We start from the raw sequence: 22,113 nt of genomic DNA, 5'->3' as shown, positions 1-22,113 counted from the left end.
TTTTTGCTATATTTGTAACTTAAGTAACGCAATTACACTGACTTTAGTGACTGTAATCAAATTACAGAAATGTAAAATGTAATTTGTTACATTACTGCGTTCCCCAAAAATGTAATTAGAAAACAGTAATGCGTTACTGTGGAATACGTTACACCCAACTCTGGTAAATACAGTAGCCATCTTAACTTGTAACACCTAAAATTATTAATTGATTTTAATTTTGTAATATAGAATTCTATTGCATAATGTAAATAGTTATATAGTTTTATATAAGTTTACCCAGCACATTTCATTATTTAACCTCAAAGTTAAAAATGTTGCAACTTTCAAAAGTTTTTGATGAGTTCTTGTGTGCAAAATGCTGCTGTAATTAAACTGACCTCTTTTCAACCTAGTTATAATGAGTAAGCTACTGATCTGACACATGGCAGTCAGACATATGGTGTGGAATGTGTTGGACATGTGCTAGTAGATGACTGCACACAGAACAATCTCCAACACAAGTTACAACAGCCATGCGATAGGGTGGTGCTGGCTTTCTAGTTACGTCTCTGTCTTACTCAACCTCTCGCTTCAGTATGAAAAGCTCCAAGGACACTCCCTTTGGCTTGCAGGGCATGAAACCCAACCCATTCTCAAAGGACAGTCAGTCACAAAGGGACTCTAAACAAATAGCTCTGGGCCCGACCAGTATCACATTACTTTTTTAAAGGGTTGACCTTGTGAAAAACAAAAATACAAAACAAAAAAGAGTGCAAAAACCATTTTAGACTTCAACTGTTCAAAGTTTTTTATTTTTATTTTGTATGGGAACAGGTTCTTTGAAAACGTCCTGTGAGTTTTGGTGTGACTACAAACACATGGAACCTGTTTTTCAGTGGTGTGGCATGACGTTCAAAAGGTAATGTCATATCAGACCTGCTTTATATGATGTGACAAGCCATGGTTCTCTGATAAAAATCAGTTTCTTAGAGCTAAACAGACAAAACAATGGTGATGTATTGTAAAAAGTGCATTTTTATTATATTATACTGTATCTCCTAAATATTCTCTTCTGTGGTCTGAGGAAGTGGGAAGTATGGGTTTAACATAATTAACTAAATGACCTTAATTGGATAAGTGTGGTTAATCTGAGCTAAACAGGGATCCAGTGTGCTCATGGGTGACTTCATTCTCATACTCCCCCACGTTAGACCACTACTAATATAAGACATCTCTGCTGCTACTGCAAGTCTTTTTCTAATATCTGTTGAAAGCCACTGTCCCAGTTTTGTCCCAGTATATCTTCTGATGTCTTTGAAGAAGCAGATCTAGATCAAGAATCCAGTGGTGTTCTATCTCTATCTCTAGAGGTTTTCTCTGCCCCCCTTATGCTGATTAAGGAATGTATGTGCAATTTGGGTCACTTTTTTTTCTTTCTGATAAGACAATGCTTACACTGGTCATTTTCTGTTAGTGTATTACATCTGTACCTCCTTGGATGGGTTTGAGCCTTGTCATTAACTTGTAAGGAAGCTGCCTTTTATATGAATACTTAAGTATTATTTAACACAAGCTTTATTTGAAGCTCATTTAATACATTCAGGCAAAATCATTGAATGTGAGTACTATCCAGATTCATATGGCAGCATTAGATGCACTTGTTCACCAGTCATGAACACACACTACATTGTTTCCGCATTGACACACAGCTGCAGTGTTCAAAGTTGAAGCCGAATGCATTGCTACCAATGCCGGGTGTATTTAGTTGCAGGGAAAATAGTTGCTGTAATTAAATTTACTCTTTACTGAAATAGTAAATTATGGGATTACTTTTCATTTTTAGCTCAATAAGTTACTTGCAATGTACTTGAATACTGTACATAAATTCTACAGATCTATATAAATTAATAGAGTATTTTGCAGAATAATTCTATTTTTCAATTAAATAACATTTATAATTTATTAACTGCATGTTCTTAAGAAAAAAAAAAGTTATTAATTGTTAAATGATTAGGTTACTATTAATTATTGAGGTTTTAAAATTAATTAACATGCTTAAAATATAAAATGTTTTAGAGGTTTATCTCAGTATATAATATGTATGAAATATGGTGTTATTCATTTAAAACATGTTGTTTTGATACACATATTTTTTTAATTGAAGACAAAGTCCCTTTAAGACAAGTCATTTCACTTAGTGGCTGTCTTTGAAACGTCTCTCGGGCAGTATGCTCGGATATTTTGTTTAAATGGGAAACATCAAATTCTCCAAAATTGCTTGTCAAGCTTACGATTAATTTTCATAATAGGAATAAAAAAAAAAACTGTCTCTTTAGTTTCATTTCTAAGCATTCGAATCACACAAAATCTGCAGAAACTCACGTCTGATCCGAGCCCCTCCCCCAGAGAATCGTCAGTCTATAGCAATCGATGATTGGCTCCTGTACTAGTAGGCGGGGCTTCATTTGCCATATTGACCATTACACTTTTCCCCACTTAAAACTGTACGAGTGACAAGTCTTGTGTATTCTTTAGTCTTTGTTGAAATGTTATTATATTTTAAACAATATTAAATGTCCTGTTTAAATTTAAATAATTAAGAGTTTAATTTCAGTTGTCTATACAGTGAGATTTATGTGGATTTTTTGTGCATTACTCTATAGTTCATTTGTGTAAGTGAGGATGGCAAAATAAAGATATCCATGATCATTTTAGAACCGAGTGTTCATTTGGTGGACTAAAAACAGGAACTGCAGAAGCTGCTGCTGCGAGTCTGGGAAAATATTGACGTTCAGGCTTGCATGAAGCTGGTTGCCAGCAGAGTCTACAAGCTGTCATTGAGGATAAATGTGAACCAACTAAGTATTGATAGTCTTGTAAATATTGTCATACTGACAGTTAACCCGAATTGTGTTAGGTTGATTGAAAGTTTTTTGACATTATTAAGATGATTTTGTTGACACAGCTTAAATCTGATTTCTTGTCATATAGTTTCCTAAAATACAGGAATGAAGCTGTAATAATGTGTGAAATTGAACTTCAATATTTTCCCAGACTTGCAGCATAAGATTCTTCAGTTCCTGTTGGTTTTTAGTCCACTTTATGAAGTATTAGTACATAACAACTTACTGTAATTCGCTATCCTCACATGAACCACAATCTCCTTAACCCACTAGTAAAAAAATATACCAAAAGTTATATCTGGTTTTATATAATATTTGGTTTGAGTGTATATGATAAACTATGTTCTGGTTTATTTCTTAATTCTTTTTAATTTTAAGTTAAAATATATGATAAATAAGTAAATTTTAACTTATTTATCATAAATAATTTAAAATAGCCATTCATGTTGCCATGCTAAGTGACATAGTGACTCTATTTGCAGTGGCTCATAGAATCAGTATTTTCGTGCTATGTGTGTGTGGATCTGTCTAGTTGTATTTCAAATTTTATGCAGTTGGTTTTTCACAAACACAAATTCTCTCTTTTTTTTCTTCAATTCTCACCTCCTCTTCTCTTGCGTTCCTCATTCTCTTTCCTGCACTTCCATTCTAAAGCTCTTTGTCATGCTCAGATCCATCTAGTCATTTTCTGGCCCTGCTAGTCTCACTCTCACTGCTCTTACTAGCACATCTAATCTGTTCTTCTCATTTTCCATCTCTTCAGGACCCCCTTTGAATAGTTCTCATTCAACATGTCTCAGATGAGCTCCGGAAACCTCTGAAGATGCGAATGTTTCCTGCCATTTGGAGTACTGCGATCCCAGCAGCAACTTTCAGCAGTGGTCTGACTGAGGTAGGTGGAAATTCAAAATCCATTCTGACTGTCTTCTCTCTTGGTTTCTGTGCATTTGTGAGACTTGATGGCTCATGTGTACACTGAAACTCTATGCCTATTTTTGGCACATTTCAGATTGCACTTTCTGGAGCAATTGGCTTTAAATTCAGGCTGTGTCTACTGATTGGTTGGTTGAGACTGTGTTGCTCACATGGCAAAATCACAGATGTGGTATTTGGTGCACTTAATTAAGTTAGAAATTGAAAATCTATTTCAAAATGGAGTACTCATTTTAAAACATATATGTATGCATTAGCATTTGTAAATGTATTCAATACTCACAAAAACATACTGTACAATAACCAGACTAGGGCTGCACGATATTGAAAAAATCTAATATTGCGATATGTTTTTTATTCTGCGATTTATATATTGCGATTTGAATTTATATTTATATAATTTCACTAAATAAGTTGATATCCATTTGGAATGAATTTAAAATTTTAGATTGACCGGGATGATTCTGTATAGGAGTGCATAAAATATAATAAACAATCTACAAGCATCGATAAATTAAAGTTCGTTTCATGAACTATTCAATCAAATTTACCGTTATTAATTTGTCAAAGTTACAAATGGTACAATTTCATAGGCCTTAATGCTTTTAGAAGCCTCTCACAGTCACAGGCTTCAAAAAATTGCTTGCAAAATTATAAATTATAATCCAGACTCAACATTGGATATACATGCGATGTGACTATTGTGAATGATCACATTGCAATATTGATGCTGAAACGATATATTGTGCAAACCCAGACTGGACATAAGGTTTTTATGTTCTTTTGGCATAGTCATTTTATATATCAGCTTTATTCTTAAAAAATAAATACATTATACAATTGTATTATTACAAATTTAAATACAGCTTTAATCATAAGTATGCCACATTTACACACATACAGTACGTGTCCCTGGACCTCAGAACCAGTCTTATGTTGCTCTGGTGTATCTACAGTATGACAATAGCCAAAAATACATTTGTTTGGGTCAAAATGATAGATTTCTCTTTTATGCCAAAAGCCATTTGAATATTATGTAATTATCATTTTCCATGAAGATATTTTGTAAATTTGCTACTGTGTATGTCAAAACTCAATTTTTGATTATTAATGTGCATTATTAATGGCAAATAATTTTGACAACTTTTAAATTAGACAAATAATAGTATCTCTGTAACATATTGTCCTATCCTAACAAATCATATAGCTTATTTATTTAGCTTTCAGGTGGTTTATAAATTTCAATTTTGACAAATGTACACTGCCTGACAAAAGTCTTGTTGTTGATCCCAGTTGTCACTCATTAATTCATTTTCTTTTCGGCTTAGTCCCTTTATTAATCTGGGGTCGCCCCAGCAGAATGAACCGCCAATTTATCCAGCATACGTTTTACGCCGAGAGCAAATTCTTCAGCAGTATAGTGCTCCTTCTCATACTTCAGCCTCCACATCAAAGTTCTTGAAAGCAAAGAAGGTCAAGGTGCTCTAGGATTGGCTCACCCAATCACCAGACATGAACATTATTGAGCACGTCTGGGGTAAGATGAAGGAGGAGGCATTGAAGAGGAATCCAAAGAATCTTATTCACTTTGGAGTCCTACAAGAATGCTTTATTTGCCATTCCAGATGACTTTATTATTAAGTTGTTTGAGTCATTGCAGAGATGTATGGATGCAGTCCTCCAAGCTCATGGGAGTCCTACACAATATTAATTCTTTTTCCACTGCACCATAACTTTATATTCTATACTGTACATTATTTCTTTTAAGTGACAAGACTTTTGTCGAAGCAAAGTCAGACCTTACTGTCTTAATTAAATAATTACAATAATTAAATAAGACTTTTGTCAGATAGTGTGCACCAGTGACATGGCTGGTGCATCCAGGTCAAACATAATCTCCATTCCATGCAGTGTAATGCAGCTGCCCTCATATTACATTCCTCATGCAGGAATGTAATATGAAGATTGTACAAAGACAGTGATCTTTAGTAACACTGTAAAAATGAACGGCATTGGAAAGCACATACTGGTGTATTCATCTGATTCATCTGATGGTGTAATATGTCACATGATACGAGTAATTGCTTTAAATACTTCTGTCAACACAGAAAAAAGTCTCAGTGTGGATAGAATGCCAAAATGTGAATAAAAAGGCATTTTCAAATGTATGCAGATTAGTATATATGTAGTTTTTGTGGTTTTGTGATTGTGGTTACAGAAGTGTGCACATTTTAAGGATGAAATTGAGAACACCTTTTTGCTTAACAAAAGCTGATCACTTTTTACCAAAGGGGTCAATTTGACACCATTCAATGTTTGACATCTGTAAATACATAGTTAATTTAAAGGAATATTTAAGTTGAATATTTAAGAATAAGAATATATCATCATATCTCTTTAAATCACAAAAGATCTGATTTATTTATCTTAGTTTTAATACAGTAACAGAAATTTCAGGTTAATATTAAGCATTTCTTTCAAAATATTATTATTATTATTATTATTATTATTATTATTATTATTATTATTTAAAAACAGAAAATACAGTATGAACAATATACAAATACAAAGACATTATTACAGTACAGGCAATAACATTCAATTATTAATAATAAACAATAAATAAATAAATACAACAATAAATACATAAAGCGCAGACAAACATCATATCTAAATATTGTCATCAAAGCTGGCACAGCGCACCTGTGTATATGCTACTTCAAACTGTTCATGTGCTCCGCAATTTCACAATATAAATAAATATATAAATAAATAAAATCTTCTTGCCGTCGTTTACACATGACTGGTGGGAAATATGCATTGATACAGCTTTATTATATACAGTGCATCTGGAAAGTATTCATAGTACTTCATTTTTTCCACATGTAACAGCCTTATTCCAAAATTTATTAAATTTATTTATTTCCTCAAAATTCTACACACAATACCCCATAATGACAATGTGAAAAAATATTTTTTGAAATTGTAGCAAATTTATTAAAAATAAAAAAACCTGAAAAATCACATATACATAAGTATTCACAGCCTTTGCCGTGAAGTTCTAAATTGAGCTCAGGTACATTTTGTTTCCACTGATCATTCTTTAAATGTTTCAGCGGCTTAATTGGAGTTCATCTGTGGTAAATTCAGTTGATTGGACATGATTTGAAAAGGCATACACCTGTCTATAAAAGGTCCCAGGGTTGACAGTGAATGTCAAAGCACAAACCAAGCATGAAGACAAAGGAATTGTCTGTTCACCTCCAAGACAGAATTGTTTCGAGGCACACGGCTGGGAAAGGCTACAGAAAAATTTCTACTGCTTTTAAAGTTCCAATGAGCACAGTGGCCTCCATCATCCCTAAAGTGGAGGATATTTGGAACCACCTGGACTCTTCCTAGAGCTGGCCGGCCATCTAAGATGAGTGATCGGGGGAGAAGGGCCTTAGTCAGGGAGGTGATCAATAACCCAATGCTCACTCTGTCTGAGATCCAGTGTTCTTCTGTGGAGATAGAAGAACCTTACAGAAGGACAACCATCTATGCAGCAATCCACCAATCAGGCCGGACAAAAGCCACTCCCCAACTGGAATTTGCCAAAAAGCATCTGAAAGACTCTCAGACCATAAGAAACCAAATTCTCTGGTCTGATGAGACTACAATTGCACTCTTTGGAGTGAATGCCAGGCATTACGTTTGGAGAACCAAGCACCGCTCATCACCAGGCTAATACAATCCCTACAGTGAAGCATGGTGGTGGCAGCATCATGCTGTGGGGATGTTTTTCAGCAGCAGAAACTGGAAGACTAGTCAGGATAGAGGGAAAGGTGAATGCAGCAATATACAGAGACATCTTGAATGAAAACCTGCTTCAGAGTGCTCTTGGCCTAGGACTGGGGTGACGGTTCATCTTCCAGCAGGACAATGACCCAAAGCACACTGCCAAAATATCAATGGAGTGGCTTCACAACAACTCGGTGAATGTTCTTGAGTGGCCCAGCCAGAGCCCAGAGCTAAATCCCATTGAACTTCTCTGGAGAGACCTGAAAATGAATGTACACCGTCGCTTCCTATCTAACCTGACAGAGCTTGAGAGGTACTGCAAAGAGGAATGGGCAAACATTCCCAAAGACAGGTGTGCCAAGCTTGTTGCACTATATTCACTTGAGGCTGGAATTGCTGCCAAAGGTGCATAAACAAAGTATAGAGCAAAGGCTGTGAATACTTATGTACGTGTGATTTATTTATTTATTTTTTTATTTTATTTTTTGAGGAAATTTTGAGGAAATAAATGAATTTGATCCGTTTTGAAATAAGGCTCTAACATAAAAAAATGTGGAAAAAGAGAAGCGCTATGAATACTTTCCGGATGCACTGTATAGTATGTGGTTTATTTTATGTTTGTTTTTGATACAAACTTCAGCGCGTTTAGAGAGAGTGAAAGATAACATTACATATACGGTTCTTCCACTCACCTTTTCGGTGGATTTTTCCCTGGTTTTTGTTGTCCTCTTTGATTTAAATATAGTTTCCCAGCATCCCTCAAAACCTTCCTTTCTCTGTCCTTCCATTTGTTCATGTCAGCGCTACCTTTTAATGTCTGAAGCAGACATGACAGCAAGCAGCATCTCTATTCTTCTTAGTGGACATAAACGATTTCTCATGTGATGCTATTTTAATGTTTAAAATGCAGACTCTTGGTCACGCGAAAATATCCTCAAACTGTTTCTGTTTACAAAGTTTGCACACACAGTTAATGTCACATGGTTATCTCATTTTTTTATTAATTTTTTTGGACTTTTACTGTTGTTCATCGCACACACTCAACTAGTATTTTTATTTAATATTTCTATTTCTATGAATATTTATTTAAAATTAATTAAATATTCTGTTTTGGCTCTTATGAAACAGTATATAGTTTGTGCATATGAAATACATTATAAATACATTTAAATTGACTAGTATGTCTGACAATTGAGGGAAAAAAAAGACAGAATGGCCAACCTACATGGGGGCTTGAGTACGGTTTAAACATCTTTCCAGCATGCATCCCATAAATTGTTTTTGGTTTATCATTTTTTATGATTTTCACTATACAATCTAGAAGTGTGAACTTTCTTTAGATAGAGATCGACTCCAGATGACATGGATTGTAAAGAATGCTATGCTATTGCCTTTGCTTCCCTTTTAGACAGCGCACACACTCACAAACACATACCATTGAAACTATAGATAATACTCCCCACACATGCATTTTTTGACTGGAGACAGAGAGTATCTCTGTATCCGCGTATAATCACTGCTGCTTGCACACACATTTGGTTTACAGCCAATAGCTGTTATCTAAATGCTTAAGGCTGTGGGTTTGTTTATTGATTTGGTAAAAATAGCTTGGCATATACAGTATAGTGAGCAAGCTGCAGTCCTGCTACATTTCTTTTTTTGGAAGCATTATATAAGACTTAACATGTATGATATTACATAACTCACACTAGCTTGCGTCCACATGCTGTTAAATAGCATGTTTAAGTAATGGCAGCTGAGTTCATTCATTCACTGTCATAAAGAAATCTCCTCTGTTTCAGCAGCCGCTTTATCCAGCAAATCCCATTTTGAAAGCTTTGATTTTGTGAAGATGAAACAATGCTGTTGCCAAGACAGCCACTGAAACAGTGATGCACATTTAAAATAGACTGTTCTCTGATGTTACTACCAGTGTGTGGTTTGTGCTGTTCCAGTACTACTTCTCACAGTAACTCAGAGTGCAGAAACACTTTTACTTTATTTTTCAATTCAGATGCTGATAGTATTTAAATGTTTTGTTTATTCATCTGCATGTTCTTATTCTCAGTGTCTTATGTGACCATCCAGATAACCATTCTGGGTTGAAACTGGCTTTCATTTAACATGAACATGATGGCTTAATACTGCTGTGAGGGTGCAACAATGACATCCATGGTTGCCAATGGGAACCGCAGTGGCCAGACTCTGGTCCTGACAGGAGTGGATCCTGAAACATGCATGATCGTGTTCAAAAACCACTGGGCACAGGTATGTAATGCTTTTTACCTTCTTTACTCTGTGCTGCTCTTGCACATATTGATATTCTCCTCAACAGCCATTTCTCTGCCATTGCTTATCATGCTACTATTGGCAACCTGCAATCTGTAACCACTGACTTCCGTAATAGAAAAAACAAATACTATAGAAGTCAATGGTTAAAGGTTTTCAGCAGTTTTCTAAATATCTTCTTTTTGTTAAACAGAAGAAAGAAACGTAAAGTTTTTTGACAAGCAAAGGAATGGTAAATGTTGGCATGAATTTTCCTTTTTTAATGAACTACTCTTAAATATGGGTCAACATTATTTCCCTAGAAAATCCTGGTTCAGTTTGGAAAACTAAAACCTTTTTTGTTCTTCTAACATAATGTTTTTCTTTCTTATGCTTGATTTATTATAATTTTGGTATGTTTTTTCCCTGTCTGACCAATTAAAATGGGCTAAAACTTTTAGCAGCAATAATTAGCAAAATATCCAACTTTTGTTCCGTTTACATTCTGTGCTATATGGAGTCAAACTAGGGCCATATATACTTGCAAAATAAAAGAAAGTTTTGTAAAAAAAAAAAATTAAGTATTGAGCAAAAAAAAATACATAAATGCAAATTTCCAAAAATCACAAAGCGGAAATAAATTTTTAAGAAATAAAAATAAGAAATTATTAAAATAAGAAATAAAAGAGCTGCGAAGGGAAAATTAAGTTTTGAGAAATGTAAATGGAACCAATGCAAAACAAAAATTCTAATAAATGCAAACAAAAATTAAGCAGTTCAAAAAACTTTTCTGCATGTTTCACTTTGTGGCCCTGATTTGACAAGGAGGCGGAGTCAAGGGAACTTGGGCGTTTACGGCAGGCATGAAAAGAATAGTGAAAACAGCATCATAAACTCACGGCTGACTAAAAATCAAATCAAAGTGAGCGTTACAAGTGACCGGACGGGTTTTATGAAGGCAATGCTAAAAAAAAAAAAAAAAAAAAATATATATATATATATATATATATATATATATATATATATATATATATATATATATGAAGTTTTTTTTTTTTTTTTGAAAATGCAAATATTTTAGTTTTATTTGCACTGCTTGATTTTTATTTGCAGTTTTTTTGCAAGTTTCATTTTTATTTCTCAAAACTTAATTTTCCCTTTTTATTTTTATTTCTCAAAAATATATTTTCGCTTTGTGATTTTTGGAGATTTTAATTTATTTATTTATTTATTTTTTTGCTCAATGCTTTATTTTTTGTTTGCAAAACCTTTTATTTTGCAAGTATATATGGCCCTAGATTGCCTCCATAGTGCCTCCAATATGACCTATATGGCAATATGGATATATTTATCTTTTGATAATATGTTATTTCTGTTTATATTATATGATGTTTGTAGCTTTATTGTAAATTAAAATACCTTTAAAATACACATATTTGTATTGTTTTGTATATAATATAAATTCCTGATTTAAAACAAGCGCATTAAAATTGAATGTTTTGCAAGTTCTTACAATCCTGAACTGGCTCTAGAACAGACAATCCTGTTGTAATGGCACATTGTGAATAAGGCTCCTGACCTCTCCTGTTGATTCAGCAGAATGCACCAGAACATAGGAGCCATTGTGTGGGTACAGAAGATGAAGTTCACCCCATTAGAGAAACTCTACAGATAGAAATTATAGTGATTTTTTTTCCTTCTTCTGAAAGCATGATTGTTAACATCATATAAGATCATTTTAATATTTTGCATGAGTCTTTAACCTTTTCCTGCTTGCTTTGCATTGCATTGATGAATGGTGCATTTTGTTTAAAACAACATGCCATTTGGCCCTGGTTGTATTTCCTCTTCCTGAAGTCTCCAGGTTATGCCTTTACTCTGTTTATCACCTTGCTTTCAGTCAGGTGTGTCAGACTGAGATTTTGTCACCATGGTAATATATCAGCACTAGGACAGAGGACTCATTGTTTCAGCTGATCTGGATTAGCATCTCTTCTACTTCTGAATTCATTTACATAATATCAAAGAGTTATTTTCCTACTACAAATAATTTTTATTTTATTTTATTTTCATACACAGCAAATTTAAACATAGTCTCTTGGTGCAACTTCATACTGAAAATAGTCTTCATAGTCTAAAGCCTGTCCATATGAACACTCTCTGATTTCTTGACATTTCCTCAGGTGGTGAAGATTCTAGAGAAGCATGACCCTTTGCGCAGTAATATTGGTGGTCTGGGTGGAGGCCATGGTCTGGGTGGAGGTGGAGGACTCGGCAGTTTCCGTTTCGGCCCAATCCCAGGCGATGAGGCCAGCGCCGTGCAGAACTATGTAGAACACATGCTCTTTCTCCTCATGGAGGAGGAATGTGGTCAAAATGGAGCCATGGGGCCCATCCTGGAGTTTGTAGTGATGGAGAACGTGTTGGAGAGACTATTCATCTGGAGCCTGAGACGAGAATTCACAGACGACATGAAATTAGAGCAGCTTAAGATGTATGAGATGCTGATCGGTCAAGCCAGGCAGCCATTGCTTCATCATAAACCCGTGTTGAAGCCCTTGATGATGCTTCTGTCATCCTGCTCTGGCTCTCCGACAGGTCCGAGCTCCTCCGCTGTGGAGACAGAACTTGTGCTACTCCTGAACCAGCTGTGCTGTGTCCTGGCTAAAGATCCGTCTGTCCTGGAGCTGTTTTTCCACACCAGTGAGGACCAAGGAGCTGCTAACTTCCTCATCTTCTCCCTGCTCATCCCTTTTATACACAGGGAAGGGTCAGTCGGACAGCAGGCCAGAGATGCGCTTCTACTTATTATGGCTCTTTCTGCTGAAAACCATGTTGTAGCCAAACACATTGCAGAGAACACCTACTTCTGTCCGGTATGAGTCTGTTATTATAAGCTTTCCTCTTTTATTTATTAGTTTTTAAGCTACCTCAATAATTGTGAACACTTTTGGAAAGAATTCAAGTAACTGATGTGGTGTTTTGTTTTATTTAATTCTGTGCATTGCCTAAATTACCATTTATTTAAATAGATTTTAGTGACCATGGTGCTTTAACATGTAAAAGCTGTTTTTAACTCCAGTGTAAATAATATAACAAATGTTGGTATTATGTAGGAAAAATATTTATAGGTTCACATTAGTTATTTGAGTGTGTTTGTGCCCCTTTCCCATAAATTATATATTTTTGCACTTTATATAAGCCATCTTGTGCACACAAAGTACAAAAAAAAAATCATGTTATATTTTGTTGATTCTCAAAATTAATGACATTTTAAATATTTTTTGTTAAACAAAATATTTAAAGTATTATAATATGTAGATATCAGGTAATTATAGTTTATTACTCATATCACTTAAAAAGTGGTCCCTAACTTTTTTAGCACTGCGGACAATGCTTGACAATTTTACCACAGACCTGGGATGGGGTGAAGGGGGTTGGTTCGTGCAAGCTGGTATTCTTTCAACTGTGTGCATCTGGAAGACACGAGCGCGTCACATTTCTTGTGTGTGCCATTCGCGCATCTACATTGGAAAAACAAACTTGCGAACAATAGAAAAGTGATATGTGAACAGCCCCTAAAAGACGGATGTCATATGCAATCTCCAGCTGTTGACCTTCTTGCACAGACATGGTGGATTCACCTGATTTGTTGACAAATGATTTGCATATTCATTGCTTGGCAGTTTGTGGGTCATTCACTGGGCCTTTTTCCCCTTAGCAAAGAAACTTTCCAAATAAGTTTTTTACTCATTTTGCTGCTTGTGCATTTTGCTACATTTTTCAAAATAAAGATTTTTTTTTTAAAGATTGTTCAGACTCAGATAATAAATAAAACGGAAGTAATTAATACTTTCTTGGGCAGCCGGCTACTAATTGATCCATGGACCAATACCAGTCCGTGGCCTTCAAAGAAACACTTAAAATTTGGTATTTACTAAAATTTTAATTTCGGTACACATACAGACAGATTAAAACTTATTTATTTAATTCTTTATCTGGTGATATTAACATTGATTACACTATAAAAACCTTTTTTTTTGTAAAGTAAGCTAAAGTTACCCTTTTGTCTTGCAGAATGCTCCAGGAATTTTCCAGTAAGCAATTTATTGAGTAGGGCTTGTAAAAATCCTGGAATGAAGGGTTAAAGTGGACAGGACTATTGACAAACTGAATGTACACCCACTATACATGATAATCATTATATGAAACCACACCCTGAAGAAATATGACTTTTATATGAGTTTTCATGAGCAAGAGCACGAATAAAACCTTTGATCATCTTTTCTCAGTTTATGAAATCACAATGAAATCCACAGTGAGTAAAACCAACTGGACATTTTAACTGGTTATTTCTTTATTCAATGTGCGGATTGTTTCTGAATACTATCAAATTTTCCTGCCACCGTGGGCACTCTCTGGGCTTCCAGGAGCACAGTGTGTTCTTATGTAAAGTCATTAGAGATAATTGCATAATCTGCTGCACTACGGATGAGTACCCCTCTTACTAAGATGACATCACCCTCAACTTCTGAGGGAGTCTGGCAGCTGACGTGCACTCTCAGCCCTTTGTGACCTCACATGCTTCTGCCAGTGAACAAAGTTAGAAAACATGCAGCTAAAGATTTCTGTGCTATTCCACAATACTTTCTTCAAATACACATGGTGAACTATTTGGGCATTAAATTAACTCATTATTCATGTATTTTAATCCTGATATTCACTGAAACAATAGTGCTCATCCATTAATCCATGTTTGCAGAGTAAGAAAATGTATTTAGATTGTTAGTTGTGTTTTCCCAGTTGATTTTATAGTGATTTCAGATTAATCAAACAGACTAATACATATATATTTTTTTCATTTTAGGTTTTGGCTACAGGTCTGAGTGGCCTTTATTCATCTTTGCCTACCAAGTTGGATGTACCCAGTGAAGAGTGGCACTGTCTGCACCGTGACGACTGGCAACAACTGCCTGCTCTTGTGCAGTTTCTTAACTCTCTGGAGTTCTGCAATGCTGTCATACAGGTTTGTGCTAGAGATGGTTAATTTGTACTGCAAAAGTGTGTCTGTATACCTCAGAGGTGTCCAGTCTTGCTCCTGTGGGGCAGATTTATTGCAGGGTTTAATACATAGCTCCAGCACACCTTCGAAATTTCGATTGATCCTTGCGATACTTTTCAGTACTGTTTGACCCCCAAAATGCTGTTTGTATGATTAATATGTACTGTGTGTAGTACACAAAACCTTTGGTCCTCTATAGCATGGGATGCATATAGTGTATCACTACATTTTATGGAAGATGAAACTGCTTTTACTTTTATCAGGGTGTCCACGGGGTCTTAAAAAGTCTTTTTCAAAAAGAAAAAATATTCAACAACAATATTTTAGGCCTTAAAAGGTCTTAAATCCACTGAAATATTGTGTTGTAGGGCTTAAATAACTTTGAACAGGTCTTAAATTTCCTCGCTCCAAGTAAAGATACCCATTCAGCTGAGATCCATCCAATCACCAACAATCCATGTCAATAAATCAATATAAAAAAAATACAGCAAATTCTCCAAATTAAAATGCCCTAAACTAAAAACAGTTACACAATTACTCATGATAATAACAGACATCATACATCATAGGTCAGGGGGGCCGCAGTTTTGCTCCAACCCTAATCAAACACAGGTGATGCCACTAATCAAGGTGTTCAAGACTCTTTAGAACACCTCAATTATTTGGATCAGCTGTGTTTGATTAGGGTTCGAGCAAAACTGTGCAGAGCTGTGGCCCTCCAGGAATCCAGTTTGAGATGTATGCTTTACATGATCTTTCATTTATATAAAAACTATTTACAGCAGTAAGCGGGCGTAGACATAATGTTTATAAATAGACATGAAACTTAAGGTTTTATAACAGAAACCCATTATGTTGAATAGGAGTTATACTCAATCCATTTCGAACAAAAGCCAACAAATAATGTATATATTTTTGATTATTCATGTAATTTTCTCTGTAATAAATATACTAGACAACTATACAACTAGAGTTTTCTTGTTTTGACACATTAAAATATGTATAAGAAATAACTACATTTGATTTTTGTGGCCAGCAAAAAACAAAACAAAATTGCATTGGCCCAACTGGGCTGTTATCAAAAATCATTAGTGTTTAGCCATGTATAAGTCTTAAATTTAATTTATAATGAACTTAAAAGGGTATTAAAATGTCTTACATTTGACCTGATGAAATCTGCAGAAACCCTGTGTATGTGTGTTTGTACTGGTTCTAGTGTACTGTGCTGTTTTTTTTGTATAACGACATGGGTATGATATAGTTGTACTCAATTACAGTTGTTTATGAGGACATGCCTGATGCCTGTTTTTCTTTTTTATTGGGATTTTACATTCACAGGATTTACATAAGAATAAGGAATCAGTCTTTGAGGCTCACTGTATGTCATGTCCTAAACTCTTATTATTATTTAGCTATGCCTAGAATATCCAGAATATCCAATCAGATGACACATTCCAAACACATTCCCTTTGAAGTGTTGCCAGTTGTGTGTGCCATTTTCATCAGGCATTCAGCCAGTGATCTGCGGCATGAAATCTGAGGCTGAGACTATACAAGTCAGAAATCTATTGGCCAGTCTATTAGTGAATTGACTTTTCTTTCTGTTTTTTCTTCCAAAAAAGTTTCATTGTGATGACAAAAGAAATCAATGTGAGTGCATACCAGTTTGGGAGTGGGGAAGGGCAATCATGTTTGGGTGCAGTGTTGGCTAATTTAACAGGCTTAGTTTTGTTAATTAGTGCTACAGTGAAACTGGGCTCTCTAGATGCACAACTGTATGTGCATGGTCTATAGCAAAACAACCTGCAATCATTTTACAATCAGAAACTAGATATCTGGAAGATTGTGTGCAAGGTACTCAGAGGAGGTTTATGCCAGGTGACAAAGGTTGAGCTTTAAGTAAACATTATTGTAGATCCCTTATCTTTATATGCTCACATAAAGAAAGTGAAATGCATATAAATAGTGGGAATGTATCTAATTTCAGCTTTTTCTGTGTGCAGGTGGCTCATCCTTCCATCAGAGACCAGCTGGTTGGCTACATCCACAATGGTTTTCTGGTACCTGTTCTAGCACCAGCGTTACATAAGGTTAGTAGGCTATTTTTGTAGATTTGACAGCAAATACAAATAATATTTTATTACATGAAACTTAATCTTCTGTAGCTGACCCTTGAAGAGGTGATGACCACAACCGCATACCTGGACCTGTTTATACGAAGTGTTTCGGAACCTGCCTTGCTGCACACCTTCCTCAGCTTCATCCTGCTCCATCGCCATGACAGTGTGCACATTTTAGACACACTTGTCAGCCGCATCAACACTCCTTTTCAGGTAACCCAAAATGTTATTCCTTCACATTTATCCATTATTCATCCATTATAAGAGAATGGGCCACTGAACTGCTGTTAGTAACATTACTGTACCACAGAGCTTCAAATAAAGGTTGAAGTTATGTTAAAACAGGATTAAAGGCATAATTCAGGAATAATTCAAATAATATTAATACATTTTTAAAAATACAAGGTTGGTCTAAGCGACGCGGTGGCGCAGTGGGTAGAGCTCTCGCCTCACAGCAAGAAGGTCGCTGGTTCGAGCTTCGGCTGGGTCAGTTGGCATTTCTGTGTGGAGTTCGTATGTTTTCCCCACGTTTGCGTGGGTTTCCTCCGGGTGCTCCGGTTTCCCCCGGAGCACCCGGGGGAATGTGACATGTGGTATAGGTGAATTGGGTATGCTAAATTGTCTGTAGCGTATGTGTGTGAATGAATGTGTATAGATGTTTCCCAGTGATGGGTTGCAGCTGCGTAAAACATATGCTGTATAAGTTGGCAGTGTATTCCGCTGTGGTGACCCCTGATTAATGAAGGGACTAAGCCGAAAAGAAAATGAATGCATGAGGTTGGTCTTAAATGATCAAAATGGTTTTCAGGATTTCATTTAACTCTTTCCTCTCTGGTGCACAGATTTCAAAAGCAAATTCATGAATCAAGAGTTTCATAGCTTTCAAATGATACCTTGTTTTTGATAGATGGTTAAATATTTTTAATAAACAAAGGTAATAAAATCTACAGACATGCCCAGATGGCCCGTGATGCATGTCACTGATGAGAAGATGACGGATGTTTACTGTATAATGACGAAAATGGTCTTAAACACACAGCAGGCACAAGACGTCAACATTACGTCAGATTAACATTGTACCCCAACATCATGGGGACGTTGCATTTTGTTTTTAAATGAAAATCGGGTTGACGTCAGAACTCAACGTCAGGCTGACGTCAAAGTCCAACATCCAACCTAAAATCAACCAAATATCAAAGTCTATTGATGTCATTATTGGACATCAAAATAAGATTTTCACTGGCTAGACATTGAATTTTGGTCACCTGACATCACAACCTAAATATAACCTAATATTAACGTCTTATGACGTTGTGTGCCTGCTGGGCAATAACTAAGTGATGTTTCGTAAACAAATTGCGGGAGGAGCACACGCAGATGTTTCAGCATTAAATACGTCATTGACAATTATTCTATTATCCAATCAGTTCTTGACCAAACCCCTATATATACCAAAGCTGTCTTACCTGCAGTATCTCACGACTTCCATCCCTCCACCACCCCGACACCTCACCTAATAAGTATTACATTCCCGGGGGGAGCGTTCTGGGGCCAGGTTATAAGGGGAATATCACGAGTTGGGGTGTCTTCCCCCAGCTCAGAGCCCTCTCCCCGGACAGCATGCCAAATACTATATTCTTAAACATCTGTAAGTGTGAACTCGTGAAATGCACTACAGAATGTTAACGTTTACATACATCCACAAATTACATGTAAATGCATCAGCTTCTTACAGCGAAATACTCACTACTCACGAGTACTTTTTAAATGTCTACTTTTTACTCAAACTTTGAGTAATATTTACAACAGATACTTGCACTACATTTTTAGGCAAGTAATGGCACTTTTACTTAAGTATGATTTTTCAGTACTCTTTCCACCACTGCCTGTAAGTAAAATAAACTTTACTAACTAAGAAAGAAAAAAATCTTAATACAATCCTAATAATCTTGCACAATCTGATCTTGCATACAATTGTATTCTTAAAACAAGATCAATAATTTTTTGGGCTAGAAATAAGATCGTAACTATTGACTAGATAAGGAGTTTCCCAACTGCAGGCTTTTTTTAATTCATGTTACTAATATTTGAAGTCAAATATAAATTTTCACAGCACACAGTATGTATTCAAACAGAACGCCCTACAGCACTGAGCCTCAAGGATCCTGTTAAACATGATAAAGTAAACACTGTTTCATCCACAATTAAATATAAATAATCTTTTAAATCAATTAGTTTTGCAGTGCCTGTTGGGTGTTGTTTTTGTGGTAGTATACTTAAAAGATGTGTTCTGTTCCAGCTGGGTACTGTATCTCTGGCTCTGTTCCGCACTCTCATCGGCTTGTACTGTGAGGATGTCATGCTCCAGTTGATTTTCAAGTGAGTGTACTTCTGCAGACCCTTAAAGTTTATTATTCATTTGTTGTACATCATATGTGTTTTAAATATCATATCATAGTCTTAGTGTTGGTGTTCTGTGAACTGCAGTATCACCGAGTCCGTTTTCTTTGTGACAGGTTAATCACATTTCCTTTGGGTGTAGCTTTTCTATACCTTTCTTTCGACACTGTAATTGGCCTCTCTTCACTCCTGACAGGTACCTGATCCCATGTAACCACATGATGTTGAGTCAGCGTAGAGTCCTGAACGAGAGAGACTGTTACTCCGTGTCGGCCGCCAAGATTCTTGCCCTTACACCCTCTTGCTGCTCTCCCGAGATCGTCCCCCCTCCTCTTAGACAGCTGGACTCAATCCTCTGGTCAAAAGGCACCGATGGCTCCCAAACTGGAATTATGGGTATAAATGTAGTTTACTTACTTTTTATTATTGAATTTAGAAAACAATTAGGTTTTGTTTTTGTTACTACTTTAGGAAGACTGTAGTTATGTTTCCACCCAAAGATGCGAATTAGATTTATGCGCAAAACTTGAATATTGCATAAAACATTTGTGAATAAAGCAACGTTTCTAGCCAATGAGTCAAACCTGATTTATATTTTTTGCCTGGCGCCACATCGCGCACCTATGTTGACTGCACGCGCACATCACGAAATGGACGAGGCTTTTATACTTGACACGTTCACCATTGTGATATTCTTTAAAAGTGACAGGGGGTGGTCAAAAGAAACCTACCGTAAAATCAAATGGATGAACATAGAATTTTCCGGAACTAGGTCATACCATTAATGTCATTCAAGACTAGTTTAAACTAATTATTTTTGTTATGTTTTATAAATTATTTAATGATTATAAGGATTTTTATAAGCTTTTAAGATTTTGTTTTAAATCAAACTTTGATGGATCACTTGCTTTTGTGACACTGCAGGATAGTTCTACCTATTAAAGTTATTAAAATGTTAATGACAATAGAGCATGGGTTACTCTACAATTATATATTTTTATTATGGAAAGAATAAACCATTATCACCAATAAAGCCTATAAAAACAGTTCATCAGTATATTGTAAACCAATAGGTTCAAATATTCTTTTCCACTTATCAAAGAAATAATTTTGTGACTTCATTTTAGTTTTGTAACTGTTAAATTGTTTTAAATTCAAAATTGTAATATATACATCAGTGTAACACCAATAAATGGTGGAAAAACATTCTGTAATACTAAAGCCACCTGGGTCTCTACTTTTGCCATGGCCTCACTTTTTAGCTTTAACAAACTTATCCCTCAAAGTTTTCTAAACTTTTTATCAAAAACTTTCCTCCTTTCCCACGGCTGTTGCAATTTCTAGCCAAGAATTATTGTTCATCAGGTTTTCCCTATGACCACACATGGACGGATCATAAAGATATTTGTACAGTCATACCAGTTTCAGAAAAAATCTCTTCAAAGTGTTTTATATTCAACTCAAATCAAATGCAGCACCGCACAAACTGTTCACTCAAGGCTTAAAAAATTTTGTATGCTCCGCCAGCCGAAATCATGTCGCACTCACCCAAAGCAAACCCCCACAAGCACAGCAATGATGTCACATTCGCCACACGCACTTAATCGAGCTAGCGAACGCGTCGAGTATAAACCAGGCTTCAAAGAGTCCATAATCGATTCCTGATAAACTGGCGCCAAATATAAATAAGGAATTTGCTGCATTAGAAGAAGCTACTGCGGGCCTTTTTCTTAATATATTAAAAAAATTAAAGACAAAGATGATACTCAATGAATGCGTGGTGGCATTTGGAGGTGCAAGATTGCTTCTTGGATCGCAGCCACTCAAGATGGAAGTTAATAATACCATACCATTTTGATGACAGACTTTGGCTAAGGGGTTTTTGAATGACCAAAACAACATTTCAGTTATTTTGCAATGTGGTTGGTCCACTTGGTTTGTCCACATCGCACTCATTTCTGTTATCACATGATCTGTTAAAACATAATGACTTAACATGTTTTATGCACATGCTGGAATTTATTTATGTTTCCATCGTTCCATAGTTTATGCTTATTTTTTAAAGGATAAAAAGGTAGTCTGATTCAGTTGTGCCAAAAAGTTGCAGTATTCTTATGCGATTTTTCAAAATGCACATAAAATAGTGGAATGAAACAAAGCTGTGTTTCATGTCATTTAAGGTCGCAGTGTTCATAATGTGTAATTTAATTAACATAATACATTTAAAACATTAAAATTTTTATACATTTAACATTGTTACCTACATCAAAATTAAAGCAATGTTCAGTCTTGCTCCCAGAGGCCAGCTGTCCTGCAAACTTTAGGCCAAACCCTAAAATAATGTCATCATTTATTCACCCTCCACTTGTTACAAACCTGTTTGAGTTTCCATAGTACATTTTCCATGTATTTTTTTCAATAGTATGGCTACTGGTTTATAAAATTCTTCAGAATATCTTGTTTGTGTTCAACAGAAGAAAGAAATTAATAAAATGTTGAAACCAAGTGTAAGTAATTGGTGAGAAACTGTCTATTCCTCATGAACTATCCATTTAGGGTCAATTTTAAGATCTTAAGAATGATTAGATAAGTACAGACCTGAGTGTTGAGGCTAAACTTTCCCATACACTGGGCCTCAAAGAGCAAGAAATGGAGACCTCAG

At 35.6% G+C, this 22,113-nt stretch overlaps 1 protein-coding gene across 2 annotated transcripts in view; it reads left to right on the top strand.

Annotated features, from left to right (window-relative positions):
* fhip1aa (FHF complex subunit HOOK interacting protein 1Aa) overlaps positions 1-22,113 on the top strand; it is a 47,736-nt gene that overhangs the window by 8,621 nt on the left and 17,002 nt on the right. The window contains exons 2-9 of one of the 2 annotated variants that reach the window (XM_056459625.1): positions 3,649-3,777; positions 9,690-9,869; positions 12,053-12,745; positions 14,737-14,895; positions 16,935-17,021; positions 17,097-17,264; positions 19,351-19,430; positions 19,648-19,847. In XM_056459625.1, coding sequence (XP_056315600.1) covers positions 9,765-9,869; positions 12,053-12,745; positions 14,737-14,895; positions 16,935-17,021; positions 17,097-17,264; positions 19,351-19,430; positions 19,648-19,847 — 1,492 coding nt within the window. In that variant the 5' untranslated portion in view covers positions 3,649-3,777; positions 9,690-9,764. Of the gene's footprint in view, positions 1-3,648; positions 3,778-9,669; positions 9,870-12,052; positions 12,746-14,736; positions 14,896-16,934; positions 17,022-17,096; positions 17,265-19,350; positions 19,431-19,647; positions 19,848-22,113 lie in introns of both variants that reach the window. The other variant, XM_056459634.1, reaches the window with a different exon arrangement.

Source organism: Danio aesculapii, chromosome 1, assembly GCF_903798145.1.
Source record: "Danio aesculapii chromosome 1, fDanAes4.1, whole genome shotgun sequence".
In the NCBI taxonomy this organism is placed as follows: domain Eukaryota; kingdom Metazoa; phylum Chordata; class Actinopteri; order Cypriniformes; family Danionidae; genus Danio; species Danio aesculapii.
Note: the sequence above shows the minus strand (reverse complement) of the source record. Positions and strands in the feature narration are given on the sequence as shown.